Consider the following 25,361-nt stretch of genomic DNA (forward strand, 5'->3'; position numbering starts at 1 on the left):
GACTCGGAGCAGGCGCCATCGTTACGGGCACAAACGATCAAAGAAACCTGCAGCAAAGGCTGAGGGGGGTTTGATGCTGGTCCTTGTGATGGGTCTGCTGGCGTTCAGGAAGAGCTCCAGCACGACTCCGTTACGCAGGTTTAATGGAGGCGGCTGTGAAACGATGCTTCACCCTCTGAGACGAGGGCTGATGGAGGTTATGGCGGCGCCAGAGCGGGGATGGGCGCCTGCTGGACGTGTGTTCGAGGACCTTTCCTTTTGTTCTTGAAGGTGAGGAAGAACAGACATAACCAGGAGACTCTCACCCCTCAAACTGGACCGGAGCGTAACGATGTAGATGAGGGACTTTAACCCTAAAAACGCCTGCAGTTTCCTGTCGTAATAAAAAACGGAATGTGGAAATCGTCCACATGTGAAACCATTATTCCATTTTGACGACTTTAGGGATGTTTCCACCGCTGGAAGCTCCTCTGAAGCGCTATTTATGGGAACCTTTACAGGACTTAACCAAGTCCCTGCTCCTGGGTCGGTTCTTAGATCAGCCGGGCCTAGCACAAGAGTAGCGTTAGCCTAGCAGACACCACTCCTCCTCCGGGTCTAGAGAGTCCACCACCATGGACAGGAAGGCAGAGATGCTGCAGCCACCTCATCCACCTCCTTCCACACTCTCCTCCTTCTAAGCTCTGGTCCGCCCATGTTCTCCTTCCACGGCCCACACTGACACACAGTGACTGTGGTCTCATCACACGCCTGAGGGCTCGTCCACAGTGGAGACACGAGCAGCAGGTGTCAAGGGTCAAGTTCAGGGTCGATGAAGGTGGGAAAGAGAAAAAGCTCATTTCCAGGTTGATATTGTGAGGTTCCAGAGATGTTCACGATGGAGCAGTGATTCAACAGCAGATCATCACAGCAGCCGTTCAGACATTAGCGAACTTCAGAAAAGATCGTAAAGAGATAAACAGATTTCTGTTGAAAGAGAAACGTCGGTGAGTCACATGACACCTGTGACCCAATCATATCCACTGAATTGGCAGCAGTGGCGTTGAGGTGTGAACCCGTCTCAGTGTTGGTCTCTGGGATATTTAGATGCTGCAGAGGAAGCAACAGAGCTTAAATGAGATGGGTCACATGACCCAGGGCGGCGGTGTGGCCGCGCTGCGTCAGCATCGCTACTTGTAGTAAATTTAAACCACATGTTTGAAAAATCAGTGTGTTTCTGTGCTGCTCGTCTGTAAGAACTCATGATAGAAGCTCATTCGGACCTGTGTCACCTCGGGTCAGGTCCTGTGATGTCCTCAGGGGTATTCAGCAGACCAGAGGTCGTCTAAGAAACAGGAACTAATCCTGCGCTCTGATCGTGTCTCCAGGAGAGTTTCTCTCCGCTTGCATCCATTCTATCCTCTTTGATGAACTTTCATATCTGGGATCGAACTGAAGGGAGATCTGCTTTCATCCTCCCACCACAGCAGGAGCGCTGGGATCGGAGCAGTGAGCAGAGCCTTTCATTCAGAAACCTGGCATTTCTATGGGTGCAGGAGCAGCAGGTCAAAGGTCAGGACAGGTGTTGACCTTTGACCAGCATGTTGGCTGAGTGCAGGATGATGAGGCCCCGACAGCGCCTATCATCCAACCGGCTGAAGGAAAGGAGCAAACAGCTTGGCTCACACGTGCTGTCCACCTCAGTGTTCCACCTCCGACCATCTCAGCCTGGCCTCTGGGTGCTACTCTTTGTGGTTCCGTATGTTGGACCCACATGGAACCGCCTCAGTCATATCCTTGTCCCCTGCTGTGCCAGGAGAGTTTAGGCCGCTGGTGTTGGTGGAGAGGTCCTCATCTTCATGATTCAGAGGGGGGAGCTTGTGTCTCCAGCCAGCAGATGAAGCCAAGTGGAGCAGTTTCACAGAACGGCGTCGTTGCCTGTGTCAGCCTTCATTGAGGGAACTCGAGCGTGTGATGCGTCAGTGAGTCTTTATGCTCGAGGCAGCAGAGCGCATGTTCTGGCATGGCAGCGCTTCCCCATCACTTGTTCTTTCTCTGACGATTCCCAAGGAAATGTTGGAACTTCACCCTTACAGAAGCAGGGGAAGAGGCCAGACGTTGTTGCTTCGCTCCTGTTAACTGAAGACCCTCCAGTCTTTGTTGGGAACTTTAACTGGAAACATGACCAGCATTAGCTTCTGTCCGGCTGACCAAGGATACATTTTCAACACAATGAACGTGAACAAACCCGTGTGTAAAATTGCTTCTCGGAAAATGCTGCTGTTAACAGAGAAGCCAGCAGACCCAGTGTTCCCGACAGTGTTCCTCGGATCGCAGATCTGTGTTCTTCTGTGGGACCTACTGGCTGAAATGACGCCATTAGCTTCAGCACAGCCTGTGTGAAGGAAGCAGCTTTTACAAGCAGCACTTTGCTGCCAAATATGTGTGAAACAGCATTAAATATCCACGTCTCACTCACAGCTGCCAGTTCAAAGAAGGTCCCACCAGGTCAGGCTGGACCAACCTGTAAAATCCATCATTTGACAGCTTTGCTGAGCAGAAGCTGGTGAGTGTGTGTGTTTTGTGGTGCACCAGCTTTACATGCTGTCGCCCTCCCGGCTGGGGGACGCCTGATGTGTCCCGTGTGAAGACAGCTAATATGAAGCGTTATTTTAAGACATGTTGGTGCCGTCAGCTGCTGCTGAGCTGGAGGTCAGGATCTGTCCTGGAACACATGAGGACACTGGTCTGATCATGTCCCTCTGACTGGAAGAGCTTAATGACTTTGAGGACGTTATCTCAATGGTGGCCTGTCTCATCCCATCTGCTCTAAGAAGTCCTTAAAATATCCCAGGAAGAGCTGGAAGGTCTCCTGGAATCCACAGCAGCTACAGCAGAGCAACCTTCTGACAGGATGTTGCAGATGTCTCCATTTTTCCTCCTGCTCCAGAGTTGCCTCAGAGACCAGAGCTACATGCTAACGCCGGGGAACGACTGTGGCAGCAAAGACTCTCAGTGATGAGAGTCAATAACTCATTTGGACGGGTTTATGAATTAAAACGATCTTGCTGAGGGGAAGGTAGATTCCAGCCCGCCGAAGAAACGGAATAATAATCCAGCAGGAAAATCGATGGACAGAATGGAAGCGCCAACTGGGAGCGAAACCCAGCAACAACCCATTTATACAGCGATCTGTCAGTGGCAGCCAGTTTCTGCTGATATGCCATAAATTCCAATTCCCTGACATTAATGTTAAAATTAATTTTCAATTGACCTGTGGATTTTTCAGAGATTATAAATGTCAATAATGTAGCTTTAAGACCTCATTCCCAGATAAAGCATCATCTGCAGTGTGTGTGCGTGGGTGTGTATGTGTGTGTGTGTGTATGTGTGTGGGTGTGTGTGTGTGTCTGTGTGTGGGTGTGTATGTGTGTGTGTGTGTGTGTGTGTGTGTGTGGGTGAGTGTATGTGTGTGTGTGTGTATGTGTGTGTGTGTGTGGGTGGGTGTGTGCACATCCAATCTGAAACCATCAGGTGGTGACCCTCAGATGGATGTTAAATCATCTGCTTCGTGGTGAAAACATCAGAAAATTTACAGATTATTGGAGGTTCTCATTCGTCCAGCTGTGAGTCCTCCGTTGAGGACGGGGTAGAAGAGGAAGACGTCTTTCAGAGGGAGCCGAGGCTCCTGGTCCAAAGTGGGGAATCCTCTGAAATAGGAGCTAAAGGTTCTTCTAGGTTCCACATCATCATCATCATCCTCATCATCCTCCTCCTCCTCCTCCTCCTCCTCCTCCTCATCATCATCATCATCATCATCAGCAGCAGCAGCAGCAGCATCATCACCAACACTGAGTTGGACCTGGTGTTCTGGTGGTTGGTAAGAGACTGTGTTTGAATCCTTGAAACCAGCTGAGAGCGAGAAAAAGGCTGAACTGTTGTTTTTCACAAGTCCATCACTGAGAGTCTCTGAGCACCCTGAGCTGTCCAGCAGATGATCCACAGGTGCTGCTCTGAATGCTTCTATCATGGTCAATCCTCAGCACAGCCTTGATGCTTTCAGGAGTGAATGTTCCAAACCTGCAGAGAAAAAGAGCATCAACCGCTTCAGGTGGAGAGAAGATGAGAAAAACAAAGAACCACCAGAAGGGAGCAATAAATAAAGGATGTCTTCTTTAAATTAAATATAGAGGCTAAATGATGGAGGCAGGAGGGAGCTGAAGGTCTGATGTTTCCTCCTCTAGCTACAGCTTCACAAAATTAGAGCACTTGGTCGTGTGACCACTGTGGGAGGAAATGGACACTTCTCTTCAATCTTCATGTTTCATCTCTCAGATTTGTCAGATCGAGCTGCAGCAGCAACAGCTGGACAGAATTCATATGAATTCTGAATGGGAGCTTTCACACAGGACTTGATATTTGCTTTTAGCTTTAGCATCCATACGATTGTAGCTCCTCATCGTGTTGGCTGGTGCGGAGCATCAGGTTGTATCTGTTCTGTGCTGCGCCATTAGCAGAAGTGTGTTAGCAGCGCTAGCCCCCCACCAGCAGCACTCCAACATAATGGACAGTTTCTGATGAACTCTAAATATAAATGGTCGTAATTGACGACTGACAGACTGGGAGGGCTGTTGAACAGTAAAGTGGATCTAAAAGGAAAAGATGTAATTTAACAAGCAGAGGGTCGCAGTAGTTTTCCCTGTGAAGGCTACAATTAGCCTAATTGAAAAAGGTGGACACGGATTGGAACTGGCAGCCTAATTAATGGACTCTACAGGCTTCCATACAAAACTCTGTTTAGTGTGATATTACACACACCAGCAGCTCCACACTTTCAGATTCAGCCATTCATCATTTGTGTGTTTTCAAGGAAAACGACAAAGACGTATGTTTAATTAATGGGAAGTTTCACTGGTGAAAACAAACTTCAAGCAAAAACCAACATGACAACCAATTAGCTCCTTTGATGAATGCACGAAATTTCAAAATACTCCACACACTCCTGTCCAAATGGATCCTTTGTGATTGTTTCAACTTAGAGTCTCCTCTGATGATGAGCTCATTGTGGTGGAAACACACTCCTCTCTCAGATGCCGTCTGTCCCTTGTCCGGAACCATCAGTACTGGTGGTACCGGAGCAGGTACCGGAGCAGACTAGTGAGTATGAGTGACACCAGTGAGGAGACATTTGAGACCAGTGAGGAGACATTTGGAACCTCTACTCCATGAAAGCATCAACCTAAACTCCTTCCAGCTTCAGTCGGACACATCAGGCTAAACAGTCTTGAAAGCTCCGTAACCCAGAAACTGAGCCAGTACACACTCCTCTTCACTTTGGTTCTGTCCTCCACAAGTTTCTAGGTGTCCTCTTTCAGCGCTCTTGTGCTGACCGTGTCCTCGTCTCAGTCTTCAACCACTCCGACTGAGTAGCATCTACACAGGTGACAGGCAGAAGATCCAGGGGGCGCATTCTTAACACTCCTGCCCTGAGAAGCTGTGGCTGATGGTCATCTCCTCAGGGGCCCTTAAAGCAGGTCTGAGTCCTCCTGGGGTCTCCTCATAGTCTTCAGCTGATCCTGTGAAAGTCTTCAGACTTCAGTCTCAGATCTGACCTTAGAACAACCTTCAGTACAGTCACAATAAAAGTGGGCGGGGCTTTTAAAGCACTGCATTACCACTCAGGTCATCACACCTCTGGGCAGGTGAGCCAGCTGTGGAGTTCCTCAAGGCTCTGTTCTTGGGTGTTTTAAGAACGTTAATATTTATGTAAGAGGTTATTTGAAGAAAACATCTGCTGGGTTCTGCACGGGTGCACGAGTCTGATTGCAGTGCCTTGATCAGAGGAGGTGACCTACTGTCCACCTCTGCAGGACATTCTGTCTATTAGTGGTGCTCAGTATCAGACGCTTCATACATCATCCACGCTTGGTTTCATCTCTGTTCCTTATTTAGCTGAGAAGAGAGAGCAGCTCAAATATCTCTGTCTTGTGATGCTTCCCCTTCCTGATGTTGTGTTTGTGGACTGGAAGCTCTGCTGTCTGTCCTCCCCCTGCGTCCGTCTTCCTGCTGTTAGCTGAACCCCTGGAGGGCAGCCAGCTAAAAAAGGAAACGCCATTCTGGCCCTCAGCTCTTTTCTCCTTTAATAGGCCTGGTGTTCCTGATGGAGCAGGCAGGAGTTCACCTTGATGTCACGTATCAGTGACAGGCTCAGGCCGGCCTCCTGCACCGCCCCCCCCCCCCCCCCCCCCCCGCAGTAGAAGAGGAGGGAGTCAACCGAGGCTTTGACCTTCCTGCTGAGGAGGCAGCAGCGTTTGACTCCAGTAGCTGGAGGAGCTCCCAAACACACGCAGGAAGGTCCCTCAGAAGGGATGAACGTTCCTTCCTGCTCTGGCTTTCTCTGTATGGTGACATTTTCACAGGAAATGGAGCTCCGGACTCTTCATTCTTCTCAGGTTTCTCCTTCAAAGACATCAAAGCTAGTGTGGAGGTGTGCAGTGTTCTCACGTCCTCAGAGACTGGTCTGTCTGGTCACAGCTAGTTAAAACCAGTATGAGAATCATCACCATCATCATCCTCATCACCATCATCATCACCATCATCATCACCACCATCACTACCATCATCACATCATCATCATATCATCTCATCATCGTCATCATCACATCATCATCATCATCATCACTACCATCATCTCATCATCATCATCATCATCATCATCATTGGCAGTTTCTGGTGTCACACACACACACTCAGGCACACAAACACACACATATACAGGTACACACACTCTCAGGCACACACACACACATATACAGGTACACACACACACTCTCAGGCACACACACACACACATATGCAGGTACACACACACACTCTCAGGCACACACACAGACCCACACCCCTCCTGCTGTGCAGACAAACCCTGGCCTGAATCGATGGTGGACACCTGAGGGCAAATCAAATGACTTCTGCCTGATTCGGGGCAACAGGAAGCAGCAGGAGGAAACATAAAAGTGTTTCCAGGGTCAGCAGCTGTCTGGAGGTGCATTCTTTGTCCCTCTGGAAGGACAGAAGCTCCAGCTTGTGAGACCTGACCAGGCTCCTGGAAGGTCTGTCGCTGCCACGTTACTCCTACGTGGTTATTACACACCCTTCTCCTCGCCTTCACCACGGTCCTTCGTTCCTGCGGGGCCCTGAGCTGAAAGGTTTAAAGGAAGTGAAGCTGTGAGCAGCTCAGCTCACCTCTGTTTCCTTACGTACTGCTGGAACCGTGAGGGGTGTTTAGAGGCCTCAGCCTAACCTTCACCAGCCACCCTGAAGGACACCTTCACATCTGGACAGGTCAATAACGTCAGTATGAGAGGGAAATGGAAGCTAAAAGAATGAGAAAAACCAGCTCTGTCACAGTCTTTGTTGGTTACCAGGGTGACAGGTGATGAGTCACACCTCTAACTGCCCGTAACCTTGACGATGGCGGCCGCTTTCTGAACATTTCAGACCTGAACACCTTGACAAGTCTACACGGAAGAGACGGCTGTTGTTATGACTGCAGGCAGCCAGGGTCCTGACGGCAGGACGAGGACGCCAACGCTTTCATTCAGGCGGCTCCTTCACCTCTGTCCAAATGCCTCAGCTGCCTGTCTGCGTATCTGTCTGTCTGTCTGCGTATCTGTCTGTCTGCGTATCTGTCTGTCTGTCAGCGTATCTGTCTGTCTGTCTGTCTGTCTGTCTGTCTGTCTGTCTGTCTGTCTGCGTGTCTGTCTGTGTGTCTGCGTGTCTGTCTGTGTGTCTGCGTGTCTGTCTGTCTGCTGCCTGCCTGCCTGCCTGTCTGTCTGTCTGCCTGTCTGTCTGTCTGTCTGTCTGTCTGTCTGTCTGTCTGTCTGTCCTGTCTGTCTGTCTGCGTGTCTGTCTGTGTGTCTGCGTGTCTGTCTGTCAGTCTGTCAGCGTATCTGTCTGTCTGCCTGCGTATCTGTCTGCCTGCGTATCTGTCTGTCTGTCTGTCTGTCTGTCTGTCTGTCTGTCTGTCTGTCTGTCTGTCTGCGTGTGTGTCTGTCTGTTTGCCTGTTGGTTAAGCCATCCATCTTCCATCCACCTTTATATTTATATATATAAATATACACACACCCTTTTTGTGGGGAGAAAAAGGGATAAAAATGTGGGTTGAAGCTGAGAAGAGAGATGAAAAGGGGATTTGGCTAAAGGGCACAAAGCGCTTCCTCATCTTGGCACAATGACGTGAGGAGTCTGTTTTGTCCATATGTTGCTGCTGGAGGCCTCAGATTCAGCAGGAAGTCTTATTAGCATAGCACTGGCCGCAAGACATTTGCCTCGCACTTGTTTAAAGGTAATGAAGAATCATCTGAGAGAGTGAACACTGCGATCAGGCTGCCATCTGTTAGCTGCTAACGCTGATACCCCAAGCTGTCCCTTCATATGTGAGCTCTTGTTTAGTTAAAAATAAGAAATAAACCTATTATCTGTCTTAAAAGGGACTCGTTCACTTAGTGGTTTTAGCCTATGAGTGTGTGTGTGTCTGTGTGTGTGTTTTCATTTCCTCTGACTTACTATTTGATTCAGCTGGTGTGAAATCGGATTCTCTCCAGTCAGACCAAAGCTGCACTTATTAAACATTAAACATCATCCTCAGGTTTCTCTCACTGGAAGTTGCTGCTGTCATCATAAAAAGGTTTTAATGATCAGTTTCAGCATCAAACCAGCTGTTATGGACGCTGAAGATCTGGACAACAATCTGCATTCAATTGTGCCTCCATCTTTTGTGTGACGCAGCACTGTCTTTGATCTTTGCTTTGCTCTTCTGGCTGTACTGTGATCTTCAATCTTAGAGTTAATCTGTTAATCTGAAGGTCTTTGTGTGCATCTGCTGGACCTTCCTCAGATTTGATTTTGTGCTGTCCTGGGAGGAGTTTCAGTTGGGACCAAAAGGGGTTTCGTCCAGCTGGACACCTGTCCTGGCTTAGGAAAGTATCATAAAAGAGTTCAGTTCTCCTCTTCCTTTAAAAGATAGTTGCTTTCTTCACAGAGGTTAAACATCCACGAAGGTTTCCACTTCCTGCAACCCTGATGTTGCTCCACAGCTCTGAGCATCACCTACTTAAATACCACATTTCACATGAACAGCAACAGTTGGCGTCAGCGCTGCTCTGATAATCAACGCAACATTAATGTTCTCCTCCAGTGAACAAACTCCCGTCTGTCGGGAGTCACGGAGCGGATGACCTGTCAGGTCGAAACCATGACGATCAAATAGTTTCAATCATTCCATCCTTTTGTTTTTTTCATATTTTATTTTGAAAAGCCATCGGTTTCCTTCAGAAAGGGTTCCTAGACTGAGAGCCCAACCAGGCTGCCGGTAGAGGCTGTGGTTGCTATAGAGACGGGAGGTAAACTTCATGAATTTTGGAGGTGTTTCTTTTCATCTTTGTTGGACCATTAGAGAAGATCCAATTAGAGCTGCTGCAGATGTGAGAAATGAGCAGAAAAACACAATCGATACAACAGTGAGTCCACCAGCTGCCCTGTCCATGCTGGGCTCTCTTTAACACACACACACACACACACACACACACACACACACACACACACCCTCACAAGGTGGTGCGAGGCCAGTGAGGTGGGGAATATTGACGTCGGCCATATTGATCGAGCACCTGTGGAGTTTGTCTTCCCGTGTCCTGCCAGTCTTTGACTCGTCCAGCAGACTTTAAAGAGCGTCCAGTCTTTGGAAGCACACCAGATGTGAGGAAAAGGCCATTAAAGAGCTGAAGGCTGAGTGAGGCTGCATCTACGCGCCGACACAGATGTAACCAACGAGGTGGTTAACGAAGAGCAGGAAGAGAGATGGAAGAGCTCCGATCAGCAGAGCACAAGTCAGTGAACACGCAGAAATGTGCACGTATAGCAACAATATGGGACGTCCAGTTAGGACCGAAGTCTGGAGCCACCATCTAGGTCTGCTCACAACCCCACTGAGGCTCCAGGGGAAAGAGGAACCAGGAGGTTGGGGATTGGAGAACCTTGGAGTAACATGTTCACAGGAGCAGGAGGTGCTGAGGAGGTGGACAGCAGAGTTCTGGATATACTGACCTTTACTGAGGGCTTTGAAGAGGAACATGGAGAATGCTGTGACGATGCGATGGTGGTGATGTGGTTGATGTGCTGTTAAGAACTTCAGGACTGCAGATTTGAGGTGATGGGACAGGCTGGAGGTCTCCACAGCAAGGCTAAAGTTGTGTCGTAGTTGAGCTGCCTTCATAGTGGTCATAGTGGAGCTGTTTACTGGTTACTGGATTTTCCATTTTCGACATAACAGTAGGATGTAGAGGATGAGGAGGAGGAGACTAGACCCTGAACCCCGGGGGACACCAGGCACCAGGGGAATGTTGAAAGTGAGCCCAGCAGTTCTGCACATGTGAGCTGCAACCCTGTCAACAAGTGTCTCTTTTCTTCTGATCAACCTCAGTTCTTCAGATTCCAATGCTGTATTAGAGCCATTTAAGGAGCGGTTGGGTTGGAAGTTGGCCATTACTTTGATTGAAAGCCTCTGTGATCTTCTTCAGAGACTTATGACAGGACAAGTGGGAGTGTTTCACAAAATGTCTTCTTAAGGATGCAAACCTACCGGTAGTTTGTGTGAGGGCTGGACGCTCGTAAATGTGTGAAACCTCACATAACAAGACGGTTCTGCTTTAAGTGACACTTGTTCAGCTGAATCACCTGTTTCCACAGCTCTGCTCCTCTGGAGCTGAGAATGTTCTGGTCCAGGACATCAGGACATCAGGCGACTGCTCACAATTCACTGAATCCACTGAGTCCTGGGTCACCAGAGTTAGCATTTACATGAGGAATCACCATAAATAACTCAAATATGCAACTTTGCTCCAGGTTTGTGTGAATTCACTCTTTGTAATCTTCACCAAGGCCTCGCAGTAGAGGTGAAGCTCCTGCAGCAGCTTTAATTTGGATATTAAACATGAAAACTAAGGTGCAAAAACAACGAGGACACGCTGATAAATGTCTGGACGGTTGAGCTTCCTGCCGTCCATCCTGGGTTCTGCCAACTGGGAAACACCTGACTGATGTTGCTGCATCACCCAGAGTCGGTGACACGTCTGAGTAAGTGTGGAATGCTAAAAGGTTTGTGAGCCGTCTGTCTTCTTCTGCTCTATTAATGTGGATAAAAAAGCAGGAGCTGCTGACTGGCTGCTCTGAAATACCCGCGGGAGTAATCAATCAGGTTTACTCCTCCGACAAAAGGCAAACTGTGACTCGAATGGCGTTCAATAAAACGGAGCTCCAAAAGACGTGGACGGCAATAATGAGACACGTGTGAGGAAATAACAACAAGTGCTCTTATTGGCTGCCTTCGGCTCAGCTTTACCTGCCGTTCTTCTCTCAGGACCCGTCAGGGGTGGATCTCATTTGCCTGGGCAATAGTTAAAGCATCAATTCTACTTCCTTTTCAGGAGCTGACAGCCGATGGGGTATGCGTGTCCGCGCGGTGGGGAAAAGCCGTCAGAGTGATCGTTACCGGGCTGACGGATCTCTCTGAGATGCCAACTCATTGTGTGAGGACAGAGTTGAGTGAAAGGAGTTAATAGAAGAGCATGTTCACAGGCTCAATTAGAGCTCAGACCTCATTAACCTGCAGCCTGTGAGACACAGGAGGCGGGTCTGGAGGAGGGTCCTCACAAGGACAAGCATTACGTGCCAGAATAAGCAGAGCAGAGCTTTACCCAACCCTGTCCCCCTCTGTCCCCCTCCATCCTCTCTGTCCCCTCCGTCCTCCTCCGTCCCCATCTGCCCCCCTCCCTCCTCTCCAGTCCCCTCTGTCCCCCTCTGACCCTTGTGTCCCCCTGCATCCTCTCTGTCTCCTCCGTCCCCCTCATCCTCTCTGTCCCCCTACATCCTCTCTATCCCCTCTGTTTCCATCTGTCCCCCTCCCTCCTCTCCAGTCCCCTCTGTCCCCCTCTGACCCTTGTGTCCCCCTGCATCCTCTCTGTCCCCCTCCATCCCCCTCATCCTCTCTGTCCCCCTACATCCTCTCTATCCCCTCTGTTTCCATCTGTCCCCCTCCATCCTCTCCAGTCCCCTCCACCCCCCTCTGTCCTCTCCAGTCCCCTCCATCCCCATCTGTCCCCCTCTGTCCTCTTCAGTCCCCTCCATCCCCCTCTGTCCTCTCCTGTCCCCCTCCGTCCTCTCTGTCCCCCTCTGTCCTCTCCAGTCCCCTACATCCTCTCTATCCCCTCTGTTTCCATCTGTCCCCCACCATCCTCTCCAGTCCCCTCCACCCCCCTCTGTCCTCTCCAGTCCCCTCCATCCCCCTCTGTCCTCTCCTGTCCCTCTCCATCCTCTCCAGTCCCCTCTGTCCCCTCCGTCCCCCCCGTCCCCCTCTGTCTGGCTCACCACTCTACCATGTCCATTCCATACCACAGGAGCACAATATACATGCTTCTATAAATATTTATCACTGCCGCCCCCTAAGCGGACTTTGATGGCATCGGATGGATCCGCCTGTGGGGCAAACCCCCCTGATACACTTGGTGTGCAGCTCAGCACCGGAAACATGGAGGCCAGCAGAGCCTCGTCAAGCTATGCTAGCACAAAAGAACACGAACCTTCCTTTAAAAAGTAACTTTAACAATGGCAGCTGCGTCAAATGGGTCTAAACTGGGGCCCAACTCAGCAGCTGCGATGTCTTTGGAATTGTTTTAAATGTGAAAGAAGCCTGATGTTTATGTGTTGGGCTCAAAATAGCGACGTAGCTGAGTGGAAAACCACACAGCATTGTGGGCTCAGTGGTCATCTGAAGGTGGATTTGTGCTGCCCTGTGTTCTGGCATATGTTAATGACATAGGAGCTGTCATTAACGACCACAAGCTTTCACAACGTGTCTTCAGCAAAATGACCCCAGTGGGGCATCTGCTGTGCTGTTCCACCGCTAGTATCCAGTAGGAACAATGCACTGCGAGATCACCTGCCCTTCCGAGCCGTTTTGGTTTCGTCTGGTCGGTGACCAGAAATGATGAGACTGTTGAGATCTGGCTAAAGCCTCCAGGTACCTGCTCCACAGTGGTGGAATAAAGCTGTAACAAGGAACAGCTGGATGTTTTTAATGCCCCTCGGCACTGAAACAGCTGCTTCCCTTTTATTAACTTTAATGGAGGTCTATTTGAACTGCAGCACTACACCTGTGTACCAGCAAACTCTGATCGATATCAGCAAGACAATTTATTTGGTATCGCAATTGAAACGGGATCACGACAACCTCTATTTAATCTGATGTATGTCCATCTGTCCTGTGGCATGTACAGAGCTCCGTCTGTCCAATTGTCCCTCTTTCCATTGACACTAGTTCACTCAAACCCATCCAGTGGAGCGCTCCTTTTCTGTGTGGCCACGCCCACTATGCCCCGCCCCATAGGCCCCGCCCCTCTATGCTCTGCTTCTTCTTCTTGTTCCCACACAGAAGTAAAAGTAACTTCCTGTGCAGATGGAAGTCCATAATGTCCGTTAGTCAGATCTGCCAACACAGCCAATCTATATCTCCATACCCCCCCCCCCCCGCCCCCCGCCCCCACCTGGCTGCAGCATCCCCAGAGGGGCAACCATTATTTGTAGTGCTACTTTGGTTATTCCTCTGGTTCCTGCCACTGCTGAACAGGGAATAAAAAGTGGAATTGGTAATAAAATGCTTGAGCCTGTAATTACCTCCTGTAGCTGGTGTTGATGGTGCTGCCTCCTGCAGCCCCCCCCCCCCCCCCGCCCCCCCCCCCCCCCCCCCAGGGTTTAGACCAGGAATCAGCAAAGCAATGAAGTGGTGCTTTTATAGGTAAACAAAGCAGAAAGAGTTGGAAATTCATTCAAATGCAATATTTCTCATCATACACATCCACACACGTCTGACTGGGATTCATTTGGCTTCCTGATGTCTCACGGTGCAGATTGTTGCCACGGCCGACGGTTGTTTGTGCCGTGCTGGCTGTTGCCTGATGGATCCTGCTAATCCTGTTTCTCAACCAGGAAACAAAGTGTTTCCAGAAAAGCGTGGAGTTTCAGGAGGGGACTTGTTCTGAAGGGTTCTGCTGGGTCTCACAGATTTGCGGGGGAGAAAATCACTTAGGTGAGGATGTTGACTTGATAGGAAGTCTTAAAGATAATCACCGTGGTAACCCCCTCCCTCCGCCACAGGGTCTCTGCTCTCCTGAAAGCTCTTCTGTCAGTTGTCGTCCGCTGCTGTGTTTGGAACCCCTGTCCTACAGACGGACGCGTCTGTCTGTCTGTCTGTCCTGATTGGCTCCCGCGACCAGGATCATTACTGCATCATTCGTTATTCCGTGTTTCTTAAAATACAGACGCATCTCTGAGCAGCAGACGGTGACGGTGTCGGTGTTGGTGACGGTGCTAGCAGCTAGTGCTAGCAGCCCTGCCATGTTAGCTGATACAACGTTTGCTACCTTACTCTTTGCTCTACCACAGAGAAAACCTGGAGCTCTATAGTAGATGACAATTGATTGTTGTTGCTCTTCTGGTGTCTATGCCCCCCCCCCATTACGCTACCTGTGGATATTCACACCACATTCTTCTCACACGTAACCGCTTCAGGTGTCTCCATCTCACACTGAAAGTGAGAACTATTCCCACCATTTTCCCACCTCCGGCAATATATCATCTGTGCCCCGCGAGGTGTTTCCACAGCTTTATACCAGCCTTTTGTGAAAGGTATGTGCTCACCACTAATGTGTTAATTACACCATTACACTGTAAAAACACTGTTGGTTCCTGCACGTGTACGTGCGTGTGGCTAATCCCTGACAGTTGGACCACATCAGGAGTGGGTGGTTAAAAGAGCTGCTAAACTGAGCCGATTGGGAATTAGAAGCCATCACGAGTGAAAATCAGTCCTGAATTTTTTGTCCTCACTTTTGCTGCAACAGTCGATATTTTAGGTGATTCGGGTGTAAGAGACAAACCTCTGACTGTGCTCAAATATTTGCACGGCCTCCTTTACCTTCTGTCCAGATCAGTCCGTTTGTCCACCTTTCAACGAGCATCAACATCTCCAACATCTCACTGAAAACCACTGATAGCCACCATGGCTAAGGTCCCGTTAGCATGCAAACACTCTCATGACTTAAACCAAAAACAGCTTGGTCCTTTCTTATTTATTTCACCCGTGGTTTTTAACTGCTCTGGTGGTCTGGTTCACATCCCATCATGACCCTTTGATGACAGATTGGATGAGGAATTATGATTTTAATGAAAGTGGTTGAGGTGGAACCTGAGAGAGAAGCTCAGTCATTCAGTCATCAATCATCAGGCTGCTCAAACAGCCAGAGCAGAGCTGCTGGGAGGGAGCTTCACCAGGACTCTGAAGAACCAGCCTGCCCCATCGCCTGTCAGATAAACCCAGTCAACTTTCAGGGGTTCACTTTTCTTTTGCTTAGCCGGTGAGTTGTGGAAGCCTCACACCCGACTGAGTTTGGGACATCTAGTGGGAGAACTGGGGCCGTCTGGGAGGTGCAGAAACAGACCAGAACTAAAGCCGCCGAGCCACGCCCACAAAGACTTGGAACCCACCTCCGGATATTTGAGCAGCGGCGCAGTCACATGACTGAGTAGCTGTCTAGCTAGGGAACTAGGCAGGGATCCAAGTAGAGGTCCTGACTGGGAACTAGGCAGGGATCCAAGTAGAGGTCCTGACTGGGAACTAGGCAGGGATCCAAGTAGAGGTCCTGATTGGGAACTAGGCAGGGATCCAAGTAGAGGTCCTGATTGGGAACTAGGTAGGGCTCCAAGTAGAGGTCCTGATAGAGAACTAGGTAGGGATCTAAGTAGAGGTCCTGACTGGGAACTAGGCAGGGATCCAAGTAGAGGTCCTGATTGGGAACTAGGTAGGGCTCCAAGTAGAGATCCAGATAGAGAACTAGGTAGGGATCTAAGTAGAGATCCAGATAGGTAACTAGGTAGGGATCTAAGTAGAGATCTAGATAGGTAACTCAGTAGGGATCTAAGGAGAGATCTAGATAGGTAACTAGGTAGGGATCCAAGTAGAGGTCTAGATAGGTAACTAGGTAGGGATCCAAGTAGGGGTCTAGATAGGGAACTAGGTAGGGATCTAAGTAGAGGTCTGGGTAGGGAATTAGTATTATAAGTAAAGGTCTAGGTAGGGAACTAGGTAGGGATCCAAGTAGGGGTCTAGATAGAGAACTAGGTAGGGATCCAAGTAGAGGTCTAGATAGGGAACTAGATAGGGATCTAAGTAGAGGTCAAGATAGAGAACTAGGTAGGGATCCAAGTAGAGGTCTAGATAAGGAGGTAGGTAGGGATCTAAGTAGAGGTCTAAGGAGAGACACTGGTAACCCAGTTAACCAGCTTTGTATCAGCAGGCTCATCTGTGTGTCACGCTGTCCTGTAGACCTGGACCTTCTTTTGGTCTTGAAGTAATCTTTGAAAGTCCTCGGCAGGTTTATCTTGGACACAAGCAGATTGGTTTCCATAAGCTCCTCAGTATTGAAGCTTTCACACACCAACACACAAAACAGCCTGAGGTTTCCTCCTTCGTTGTGCTAAATGTGATGTTTTCGGTGTGTTGCTATGCTCAGTTAGCACATGGAAACAAACTGGAATTTATTCAGTACGTTCACATGGACTGGGGGATCCTGCTTAATGAAGTCCTTGTTTAGGAGATAAATATCAGTACAACACAAATCACACGTATTCTGACATCTGTCAGAGTGAGTCCACTGTGGCTTCTTGTGCGTCTGGCACAAGTTTCAGCTCACACTAATTCGAGTTATTTATAGCAACCGAAGGCAGCGACAATGTACGGGCAGCCTGTTCACCGCTAACATGGGCTGTCATCTTGCTGCCTTTTCTTTTCCATCAAAACATCGAATCATGTTAAACTCTTTATAGAAAGAAAATGAAATATGACTCGTCATTTAGCTGATAAGCCACTGTGCAGATCCTCACGAATGGACAGGACAAGGCATAAAGCTGCCACTGGACCAGTTTGATTTTGGAGTTCCAGTTTACTTATAACTGGGACGCTGGCGACACCCACATGGACCAAGACAAGAACAGGACATTCACTTTTTATACTCAAGTCAGTGTGAACGCCCAGATTCCTGTGAAATGGTGGTTTCAGTCAGCATTGGAGGGCATCATCCCCACCTGCTGTTAAAGAGAGCAAGTCGATGACACTTTTGCTAACATTGATTGGCCCTAGCAACGGCCCAAGACCCAGAACAGGTTGACTCTAGGGCTGAGGACCTTGGTTCAGCAGAGGTCCTGCCGGAGTTTCTTATGGGGCATTTTTGCAGTTTAATGTGATTACAGCCAGTTCAACAATTTAAACAACAGCACAAATATGTTAGAAGCTCTCCAGCATGTGGATGAGGTGGACTAACGTTCTCATTATGTCAAGGTTAAAGCTCCTGTTCTTCTAGTCCAGATCCAAAGTGGTCCAGAGCCCAGAGCAGCCCCTCAGCTGGAGCAAGTTTGAGGTTGTGTAATGAGGATGTGATGGATCAGCAGCAGCTCTTAGCTGTTTGGATCTTTAACTCAAAGCAAAAGATGAGCTCCACATTTACCTGCTCATGTGTACAGAAGGAAATATTTATGTTTGGGTGATGTAGGAGACAGTAGAGGACTCACGTTCTTCACCAAAAGCCCATAGGTAGGCAGACAAATCCAGGACAGGACACTGGGAATCAGGTCCAAATTCCAAACTGATATGAGACACCTGAGCTTAATCAGGCTTCAGACAGAAACGGAGAGGACAGGACAAGATCTTAACGTAGTGCGACGCCATCAGTGGACCTGACCACATGACCTCCTCACATGTCTGAGCCAATGGTGGGCGGAGCCTCTGTTGATCAGGCCACTGGACCTTTGGGGACGGACCTGGAGGACCGGGGGAAGGTGTGTTACTGCTATCATTGGCCTCGTCTCAAAGGCTTCATGGTATCTACGAGCTGTTTGTGTTGCCTCTGCTGTTTAGGAGGCGCTGATGAAGGAAGGAACCGCTCTTCCCTCGCGCTGTGTCTACATGACACACATCCTCTTTTTACTTTACATTAATATTTCATCACATTTTTATGTTTCCAAATGAGCCACTTTGTTGTTGGCGGGTGAGGAGGGTGAGATAAAAGAGGGTGATGCTTCCATGGCTGTAAGCATGGAGCCATCCGGAGGTGCAGAGATGAAAAGAGATGAGGAGAGAGGTAACACATCTCTCCATCTGAGGGGGAATTCTCCCTTCAAGGGTCTCATCAGGATCTCTCCAAATGAAACCATTATCTCGACATTTGTGCCGCAGGCGCTCACTCGCTCGCTCGCTCGCTCGCTCTTTCTCTGCTGCGCTGAACTTTTCCTCTTTGGAGATGTGAGGAGAAGATGAAAGATGGAAGGTGACAGTGGTGGGGAGGGGGTGGGTGAAAGGGGAGGAGTGCCAGAGACGGAGGAGCTGTTGGCGTTCACGGTAACGGCTAATTCACACAGAAGAAGCAGAGATTTAGCTAGCTTGTCATAACAGATGCCTGAGTGCACCCGGAGGGAGCTGTTCTCCACCTGCTCTGCTTCACTCTGAAATGTCTCCTCCAGTGCAGTCCACCCTAATGGACACACACCCACCCACGCACACACACACACGCACACACACACACACACACACACACACACACACACACACACACACACACACACAACAGAGGGAAGTGAATGAGATGGCGAGAGGATGAAACAAATGTGGGTAATTTGAATCCACGTGGTCTCCGAGGAGCCGTAACGCTGCAGCAGTAACGACGTCGCCGTGTTTAACGTTGTTGGGTAATCTCAATAAACATTATTGTTCGAAACAACGGTAAAATCAACATCAAAGCAAAGGCTCTGCAGCATGAATGGTCTTATATAATGAGAACGAAATAAGCTCATTTAAAGAAACTTGAGATTTAAAGTCTAAATCCAGAATTTGGTCAATAAAGTTTGATAGGTTTGTGAGCTTTGTGGTGAGCTGGCGTGATGCTGTGACGTCCTCACAGAACCTTCACTACAGCTGAACAACACAAACACCCTGAAAGAACAGAGCTGCTGGAGAAAGTCAGTGGGGCTGCAAAAACCAGGTGACTGGCCGTGACTGAACGCTCTGCTCCGGACCGGCGTCTGGGCTCAATGAGGGGACAACGTGGGTAGACATGGGGGGACATGAAGGACACAGGCTTCAACAAAGAATCAGGTTTAGCTGGAGCCGAGCTCTCCTGTAGGTCTGCAGCAGAAACATCTGCAGGAGATCTGCAGGTCTGGAGCAGGAACCTCTGTAGGTCTGGAGTAGGAACTTCTGCAGGTCTGGAGCAGGAACCTCTGAAGGACTACAGCAGGAACCTCTGTAGGTCTGGAGTAGGAACCTCTGTAGGTCTGGAGTAGGAACTTCTGCAGGTCTGGAGCAGGAACTCTGTAGGTCTGGAGTAGGAACTTCTGCAGGTCTGGAGCAGGAACTTCTGTAGGTCTGGAGTAGGAACTTCTGCAGGTCTGGAGCAGGAACCTCTGTAGGTCTGGAGTAGGAACTTCTGCGGGTCTGGAGCAGGAACCTCTGTAGGTCTGGAGTAGGAACTTCTGCAGGTCTGGAACAGGAACCTCTGTAGGACTACAGCAGGTACAGTTGCAGCTCCAGTGTTCTTTGTCACTAGTCAAATCTCATCTTTTTGCTGGGTTGGATCAGGCTGGAGAGAGGAATCACCTAAATGAGTGATTGTTTGATTGAGTCTGTCAAAGCTTCAGAAGCTCCAGCACAGCCTTTGGAGAACCTTTGGAGACAATAGTCCATCAGCAGTTCCAATTTTCTTTTATTTCCAGTAACTGTGGACGGTGTTGTGTTCGTCTCCAGGCCGGCTGGAGGAAGTCCTCCTGCTGACCGCTGTTCATCATAAATAAGTCTTGGCTTCATTTTAGAACATCCAGGCTGATAGTCTGAATGATTTAATCCTGGTCCAAGTTCATGGTCATGTGACCCAGAGAGCCTCCGACAACTACAGGAAGCAGCTTCAGCCACCTTTAGCAAACTATCGTCACCGTTACTTTAGTATCCTTTGATCAGCCTTTGATCATCTGAATCTCAGTGGTGTTTCTTTATCTACTGACAATGATAAGAGAACAAAGACTGTTTGGAACCAACTGTGTGTGTGTGTGTGCCTGTGTGTGTTGCCTTGCCCAGCAGCTTTAGTTTAACTGCCCTGGTGTGGAGGGGAAGATGAGAGGGCTGGATGGACACGAGGGGAGGAGGTGAGCTCCTGCAGTGACCTGAGGACCCTCCTGTCAGAGGATTAATGATCCAGTATTGATCCCATTACAGCCGGCTGAGGGCTGCAGCGGAGCCGTGTGGCAGCGGACGCCTTCATTAGCGCCATTGCTGGGCAGAAAGAAAGTTGCTTCCACTTTCATGCCTTGGCTGCGGCTGATCCCTTAAACGGACCGGGATTCCATCACAATGACGGACTCGGGGGAGGGGGAGTAAACGGGCTCAGGAGCGGCGTGACCTCGACCCCTCGTCTGCCTCATTTTTCCCCTTTACTCCAGATGATATCGCACACTTGGCCGAGCAAAAGAAAATCAATATTCCCCCTCCAAGTTCACAGGCGGAGCTGCTCATTAAAGAGCGGAGGAAACGGCGGCGCTGAGCGCATCGGCTCTGCCCGCCGGAGTTAAGCTGCGGGGATTGTTATCATTGTTAAGCAAATAGATCCACGCGGGGGGAGAGATAGGAATAATCAGATTTACCGGCTGCATGTCTGCACACCGGTGAAAGCTTCCCCTCGGAGCGGCGGATGCCACCTCAGCACGCCGTTGATCCGCAGGAGGCTGCCAGAGCGAAGCCTCCCTCAGACCTGCTGCTCCCATGGATCTGGCCGTCTGTTTCTCCTCTCGCCCCCTGTTTCCTTCAACCTTTAAAGTTGTTGGTAGGATGAAGAGCAGCGGATCGTCACGTGTGTCAGGACGAGGAGCTCTGACTCCACATCAGCTCCGCCCTGTGCTAGCGGCTCTTTTTTAGCCGCCGTCGCCGCCGCCGCCGCCGCCGCCGCCGCCGCCTCTGAGCCAGTCTGTTTGCTGCCTCATTGACATTTGCAGATGGGAGCCGTTCACAAAGGCGGTGACGGAGGAGGAAGGCTGACATTCTCTGCCTCTGCTGGTGCTCCACAATGGCTGAGGAGCACTGACATTTATGAAAGTGCTGAAGTGAGAACTCCTGAGGTTTCCCGTGATGGGCGGGGTGGAACCTCCAAAACTCACCTGTGTCGCAGCGATCCAGACTCCAGAGCAGCAGAATGAAACACTGGCGGGTGAGAATGGGAAACAAAGAGTGTGAAGAGGGTGAGAGCGAGGGAGAGCGAGGAGGAACTGTCAGAATCCTCCAGCGTGCGAAGGCCTCTCTTCTTTGTGAGGCTTCCTTCTCCCACAAGAGCAGGCAGCCTTCTGCTGTTGATCCTGCATGAAAAAGGTACAAAATGTTCTGCACAAACAGACCCATGAATGATAATTCAGCAGAGCCTGCGGAGCGTTTCCTCACAGTCCCAGAGACAGAGGAAGAGCCTTCAATAACCAACATTTCTGCTCAATTTCAAACACTTAACAAAAAGAAACTGGCTGCTACAGAAAAACCAGAGGCTCCTGTGGGAAAAGCACCCAGATCCAAGCTCCGCAGCAGGATGGAGAAAGTCTGGAGGAACGTCAGAGCCAGAGCAGCTCAGAGCTGTTCTCACCAGGCTCCTATCAAAGGAAGTGGATGAAGGATCTGGTTGCAGGTCTGGGCTGAGGCTCGATGGTGAGGACCAGTGGCTCCAAATGTTCTCCGTGAACTCTCTGCAGAACGAGGCCACAACGAGAGCTGCCTAATCAATAACGAAGCATCTATTTGCTCTAATAAGTTGATCTGAAGTGTTGGTCAGATCCCCCCCCCCCCCCCCCCCCTCCCGGCAGCTGTGGTGCAGATGCAGCCGTGGCCATAAATCATCTTCACACAACAGACAGGAGGAGCTTCAGCAGGATCTACGTTCATGTTCTGGGAGGGAGAAAATTGAGATGGATGATGTCGGCCGTCTGGGAGCCGCCGGCCCAAAGACCAGGGGCTGGTTCCGTGGTCGCTTCGACCCTTCGGGACGACGCCTCCGACTGTTTCCTTCCCCCTCTGAAGGGTTGGATGGATGGAGGAGGGTCTGGTCTAACTGGGACATGAACGGATTTAAACTGGTCGCGTTTGGTTCAGTCCCACCACGGTCATGTGATTCCTGTTGGTCACCTAGCAGTCCACGTGTCCAGGTGTGTTTTTGTGGCTCTGCCGTCGTTTCCATGGCGACCCATCCATCACAGTTCACTGATGCTTGTGGAGTGATTATTTCCATCTCAGCCTTAATAAAAAAATACAGGCGCATATGAGAGAAAAGAAGCTGCAATATGTGTAAATAAGACGTGATGATTTCCATCTGTCTGCTCATCCGTGTGGACGGAGGCAGCTCACGGCTTCACGTGGTCCGTCTGGACGTGCGTCTGCGCGTCCATCAAGGACTGATCAGGCTACAGGTGAATGACGGTGGAGTCCTGCTGCCTTCAGAGCCTCTGACATCACCAAGGAGGCGCGTTCCTTCTGCTGAACTCCTGAACCCTTTGGATCTCTCACCACGCGCTCACAAAGGTTCCAATCAGAAGAACTTTCTTGTGTCCAGAACTTTATTCCCACCGGCGTCTCCGGATTCATAACGTACTTTATTTTGAAACGAAACCCGTTTTTATTTCTGTTTGCGTGTTCCGGAGCGTGCTGGGTCCTCGTTATTTCCTAGCTGATAGCTTCAGATGCTATCTCTGTTAGCTCTTCAGATTCTTCAGCGCCGTCCAGATCCGTCTCCTTTGACTGGAACAGATTCTCAGCAGGAAAATCCACAACTTCTCATGTGTGAACGGAGCCGCTCGGAACGTTCAGCTTTCCAATTATAGTACATCCCCTTTAACTGATGCTTATTAATTCCCTCAAACTCATTATGGGATGCAAAACAGGAGTCTCCCGTGTGGTGCATGCTAATGTCGGCAGTGCTGCTGTCAGAGCTGCTTCTGTGTGCACGTTTGCTTCAAACGTCACCGCTCAGACAAATAAATGTCCATGAAAAGGCGAGTTTCAGCGGCTGTGAGGCAGCATTGATCAGAATCTGTGGTAATCGCTTGTGACAGGAGGGAGCCGCAGTACTTGTGTGTGTGGATTACATTGTGCTCTTGAAGAGGGTCCTACAGTGGAGTAAATAAAGCTGGTGTGACTGACACTGAGCCGCCGGGGCCGGGCCACAGAGCTCACCCAAACAAAACACTTCAATCTCTAACCGTTGCTCTTCGCGGCTCCCTGAGGGCTCCATTGATTGATTCTCCGGCCAATCAGGGAACATTGATCTCAGAAGCCCCTCGCCCTCCCCCCCTCCCCGGCCCCTCCGGCCCTCGCTGTGTCCATTCATCTGCTGGCTGTCAGAAGTGTTCAGAGCAGAGCCGAGAGGAGCGCTGAGCCCTCAGAAAAGGCTCCGCAGCTCCTCCACCTACAGGAGGCTTTCAGCTACAGCAGCCTCAGGTGCACGGCAGAGACTGGCGTTACGGACCCGTCCTGTTTACGCTTGACAGTCAGATGGTTACGCTGTCCTGCGCAGCGGTGAAGCTAGCAGCATTAGCATCTGAGGACCTGTTCTGGTCGGACAGGTTTACGTTGTCAGTTCAACTCATCTCATGTGATGAGAAGAACAAGCGAGACAGAAACTTGAGTTTACTCCTGCGTTTAAGTACATGTAAATTTAGTGTGTGTGTGTGTGTGTGGTGTGTGTGTGTGTCCGTGTGTGTGTTCATCTGTCACTTGGTGTAGCCTGTAGTGAGGCTGGGACACTAGAACCCCACCACACTGATCCCAGCAGCAGATGGACAAAATGGGGGGTGTCAACCATCTCCAGGACAACCAAGACTCCGCCCCCCAGATAAATGGCCAAAGACCACTGATCAGCACCAGCTGACCAGACTGTCCCTGAACACCTGATGGATTGTTGTTGAAGGTGTAGACCTAAAAGCAGCCTGTTCTCCTTGGGTCTGGCCACAGTCCCATGAGTTCAGGTTCCTCATGGGGTGAGCAGCAACACTGAGTAGGCCAGCAGCTCCGCCCTCAACAGGAAGTCTCCACATCCTCAGAGGAACTTTATGTCCTGCTGGAAGAAGGGCGATAAGACTGGTAACAGACTGGTCGAGCTGCTGTCCTCTGGTGGACGGTACCACAGCAGACTCAGGACCAGTTTCATGCCCCACACCATCGAACTGTTGAAGTCTGAGCCCAAACACCGTCGAGCAGTCACCTCTGACCAGGCACATTCCTCTGACCGTTTGCTAGCTTCTGCTCCGACTTGACCTTCTTAAGTTGGAGTTGAGACGTGAGAACTTCATCATGGGTGATGCTGCTGTCAGTAAAAACCTCTTGAATCATGAAAACTGGACACATGCTAACCGTACAGCTAAGTGAGCTAACAGCAGCTAATATCTTGCAAGTGAAAACATTTGGTGGTTGCTGTGGAAACGGATGAAGAGTGCTCTGTTTTTGTTGTTCCTGCTGGAGGCTTCTAACAGTGGATCCACCTGTGTTTGTCTTTGACAGGTGGGATATTTGAGTCCATCGAGAGCGGCCCGTCCGGCGCCGAAGAACTAGCCTTTAAATTTGCTTTAAACACAATCAACAGGAACAGAACCCTGCTGCCCAACACCACGCTCACCTACGACATCCAGAGGATAAACATCTACGACAGCTTCGAGGCCTCCAGGAAAGGTATTTGTGTGTTTCACCTGCGGGGCTGACGGCAGGATCAGCCTGTGCTGCCGTCCGTCTGGCTTCAGGTGTAAATATGAATATAAATATATACATATGTGTTGCTACTGCGGCGCTGCTTTGCATTGTAAATGTCTCCTGTTGCGACGCTCGCAGGCTGCTGCAGCCTTGATTGTGACAATTATAATCAGGCGAGGGAGGAATAGCTGAGCGCTCCAAATGTAAACAGAAAGAATTGATTTGCTTCAGGTAGCGACTCAGCTGCAGTAATTCAAAGAGCCATTTGGCCCCCGGAGACACCCAATAAAAGCACAATAATCTATCACTTGTGTGTGTGTGTGTGTCAGGCCGCCACTCCAACCTCTTATCAATTATGGATCGGTGATTAGGCCAACTAGCTCTCAGCTAAAGTACAGCCGCGCTAACAGCGTCGCTGGTTTTACCTCCGTCAGATAAAGCTGGTGAAAGAGACAATACTTGTAGGACAGCTAATGGCTAAACTAAAGGGAAGCTAAGCACTATCAAGTATTCATCAAAT

The 25,361-nt window shown here is 49.8% G+C and overlaps 1 protein-coding gene across 1 annotated transcript in view; it reads left to right on the forward strand.

Moving 5' to 3' along the window:
* The window catches only part of grik2 (glutamate receptor, ionotropic, kainate 2), a 90,771-nt gene that overhangs the window by 4,335 nt on the left and 61,075 nt on the right, over positions 1–25,361 (forward strand). The window contains exon 3 of the mRNA XM_057046481.1: positions 24,656–24,823. Coding sequence (XP_056902461.1) covers positions 24,656–24,823 — 168 coding nt within the window. The remainder of the gene's footprint in view (positions 1–24,655; positions 24,824–25,361) is intronic.

The sequence above is a fragment of the Takifugu flavidus genome, chromosome 10 (assembly GCF_003711565.1).
Source record: "Takifugu flavidus isolate HTHZ2018 chromosome 10, ASM371156v2, whole genome shotgun sequence".
NCBI classification, from domain to species: Eukaryota; Metazoa; Chordata; class Actinopteri; order Tetraodontiformes; family Tetraodontidae; genus Takifugu; species Takifugu flavidus.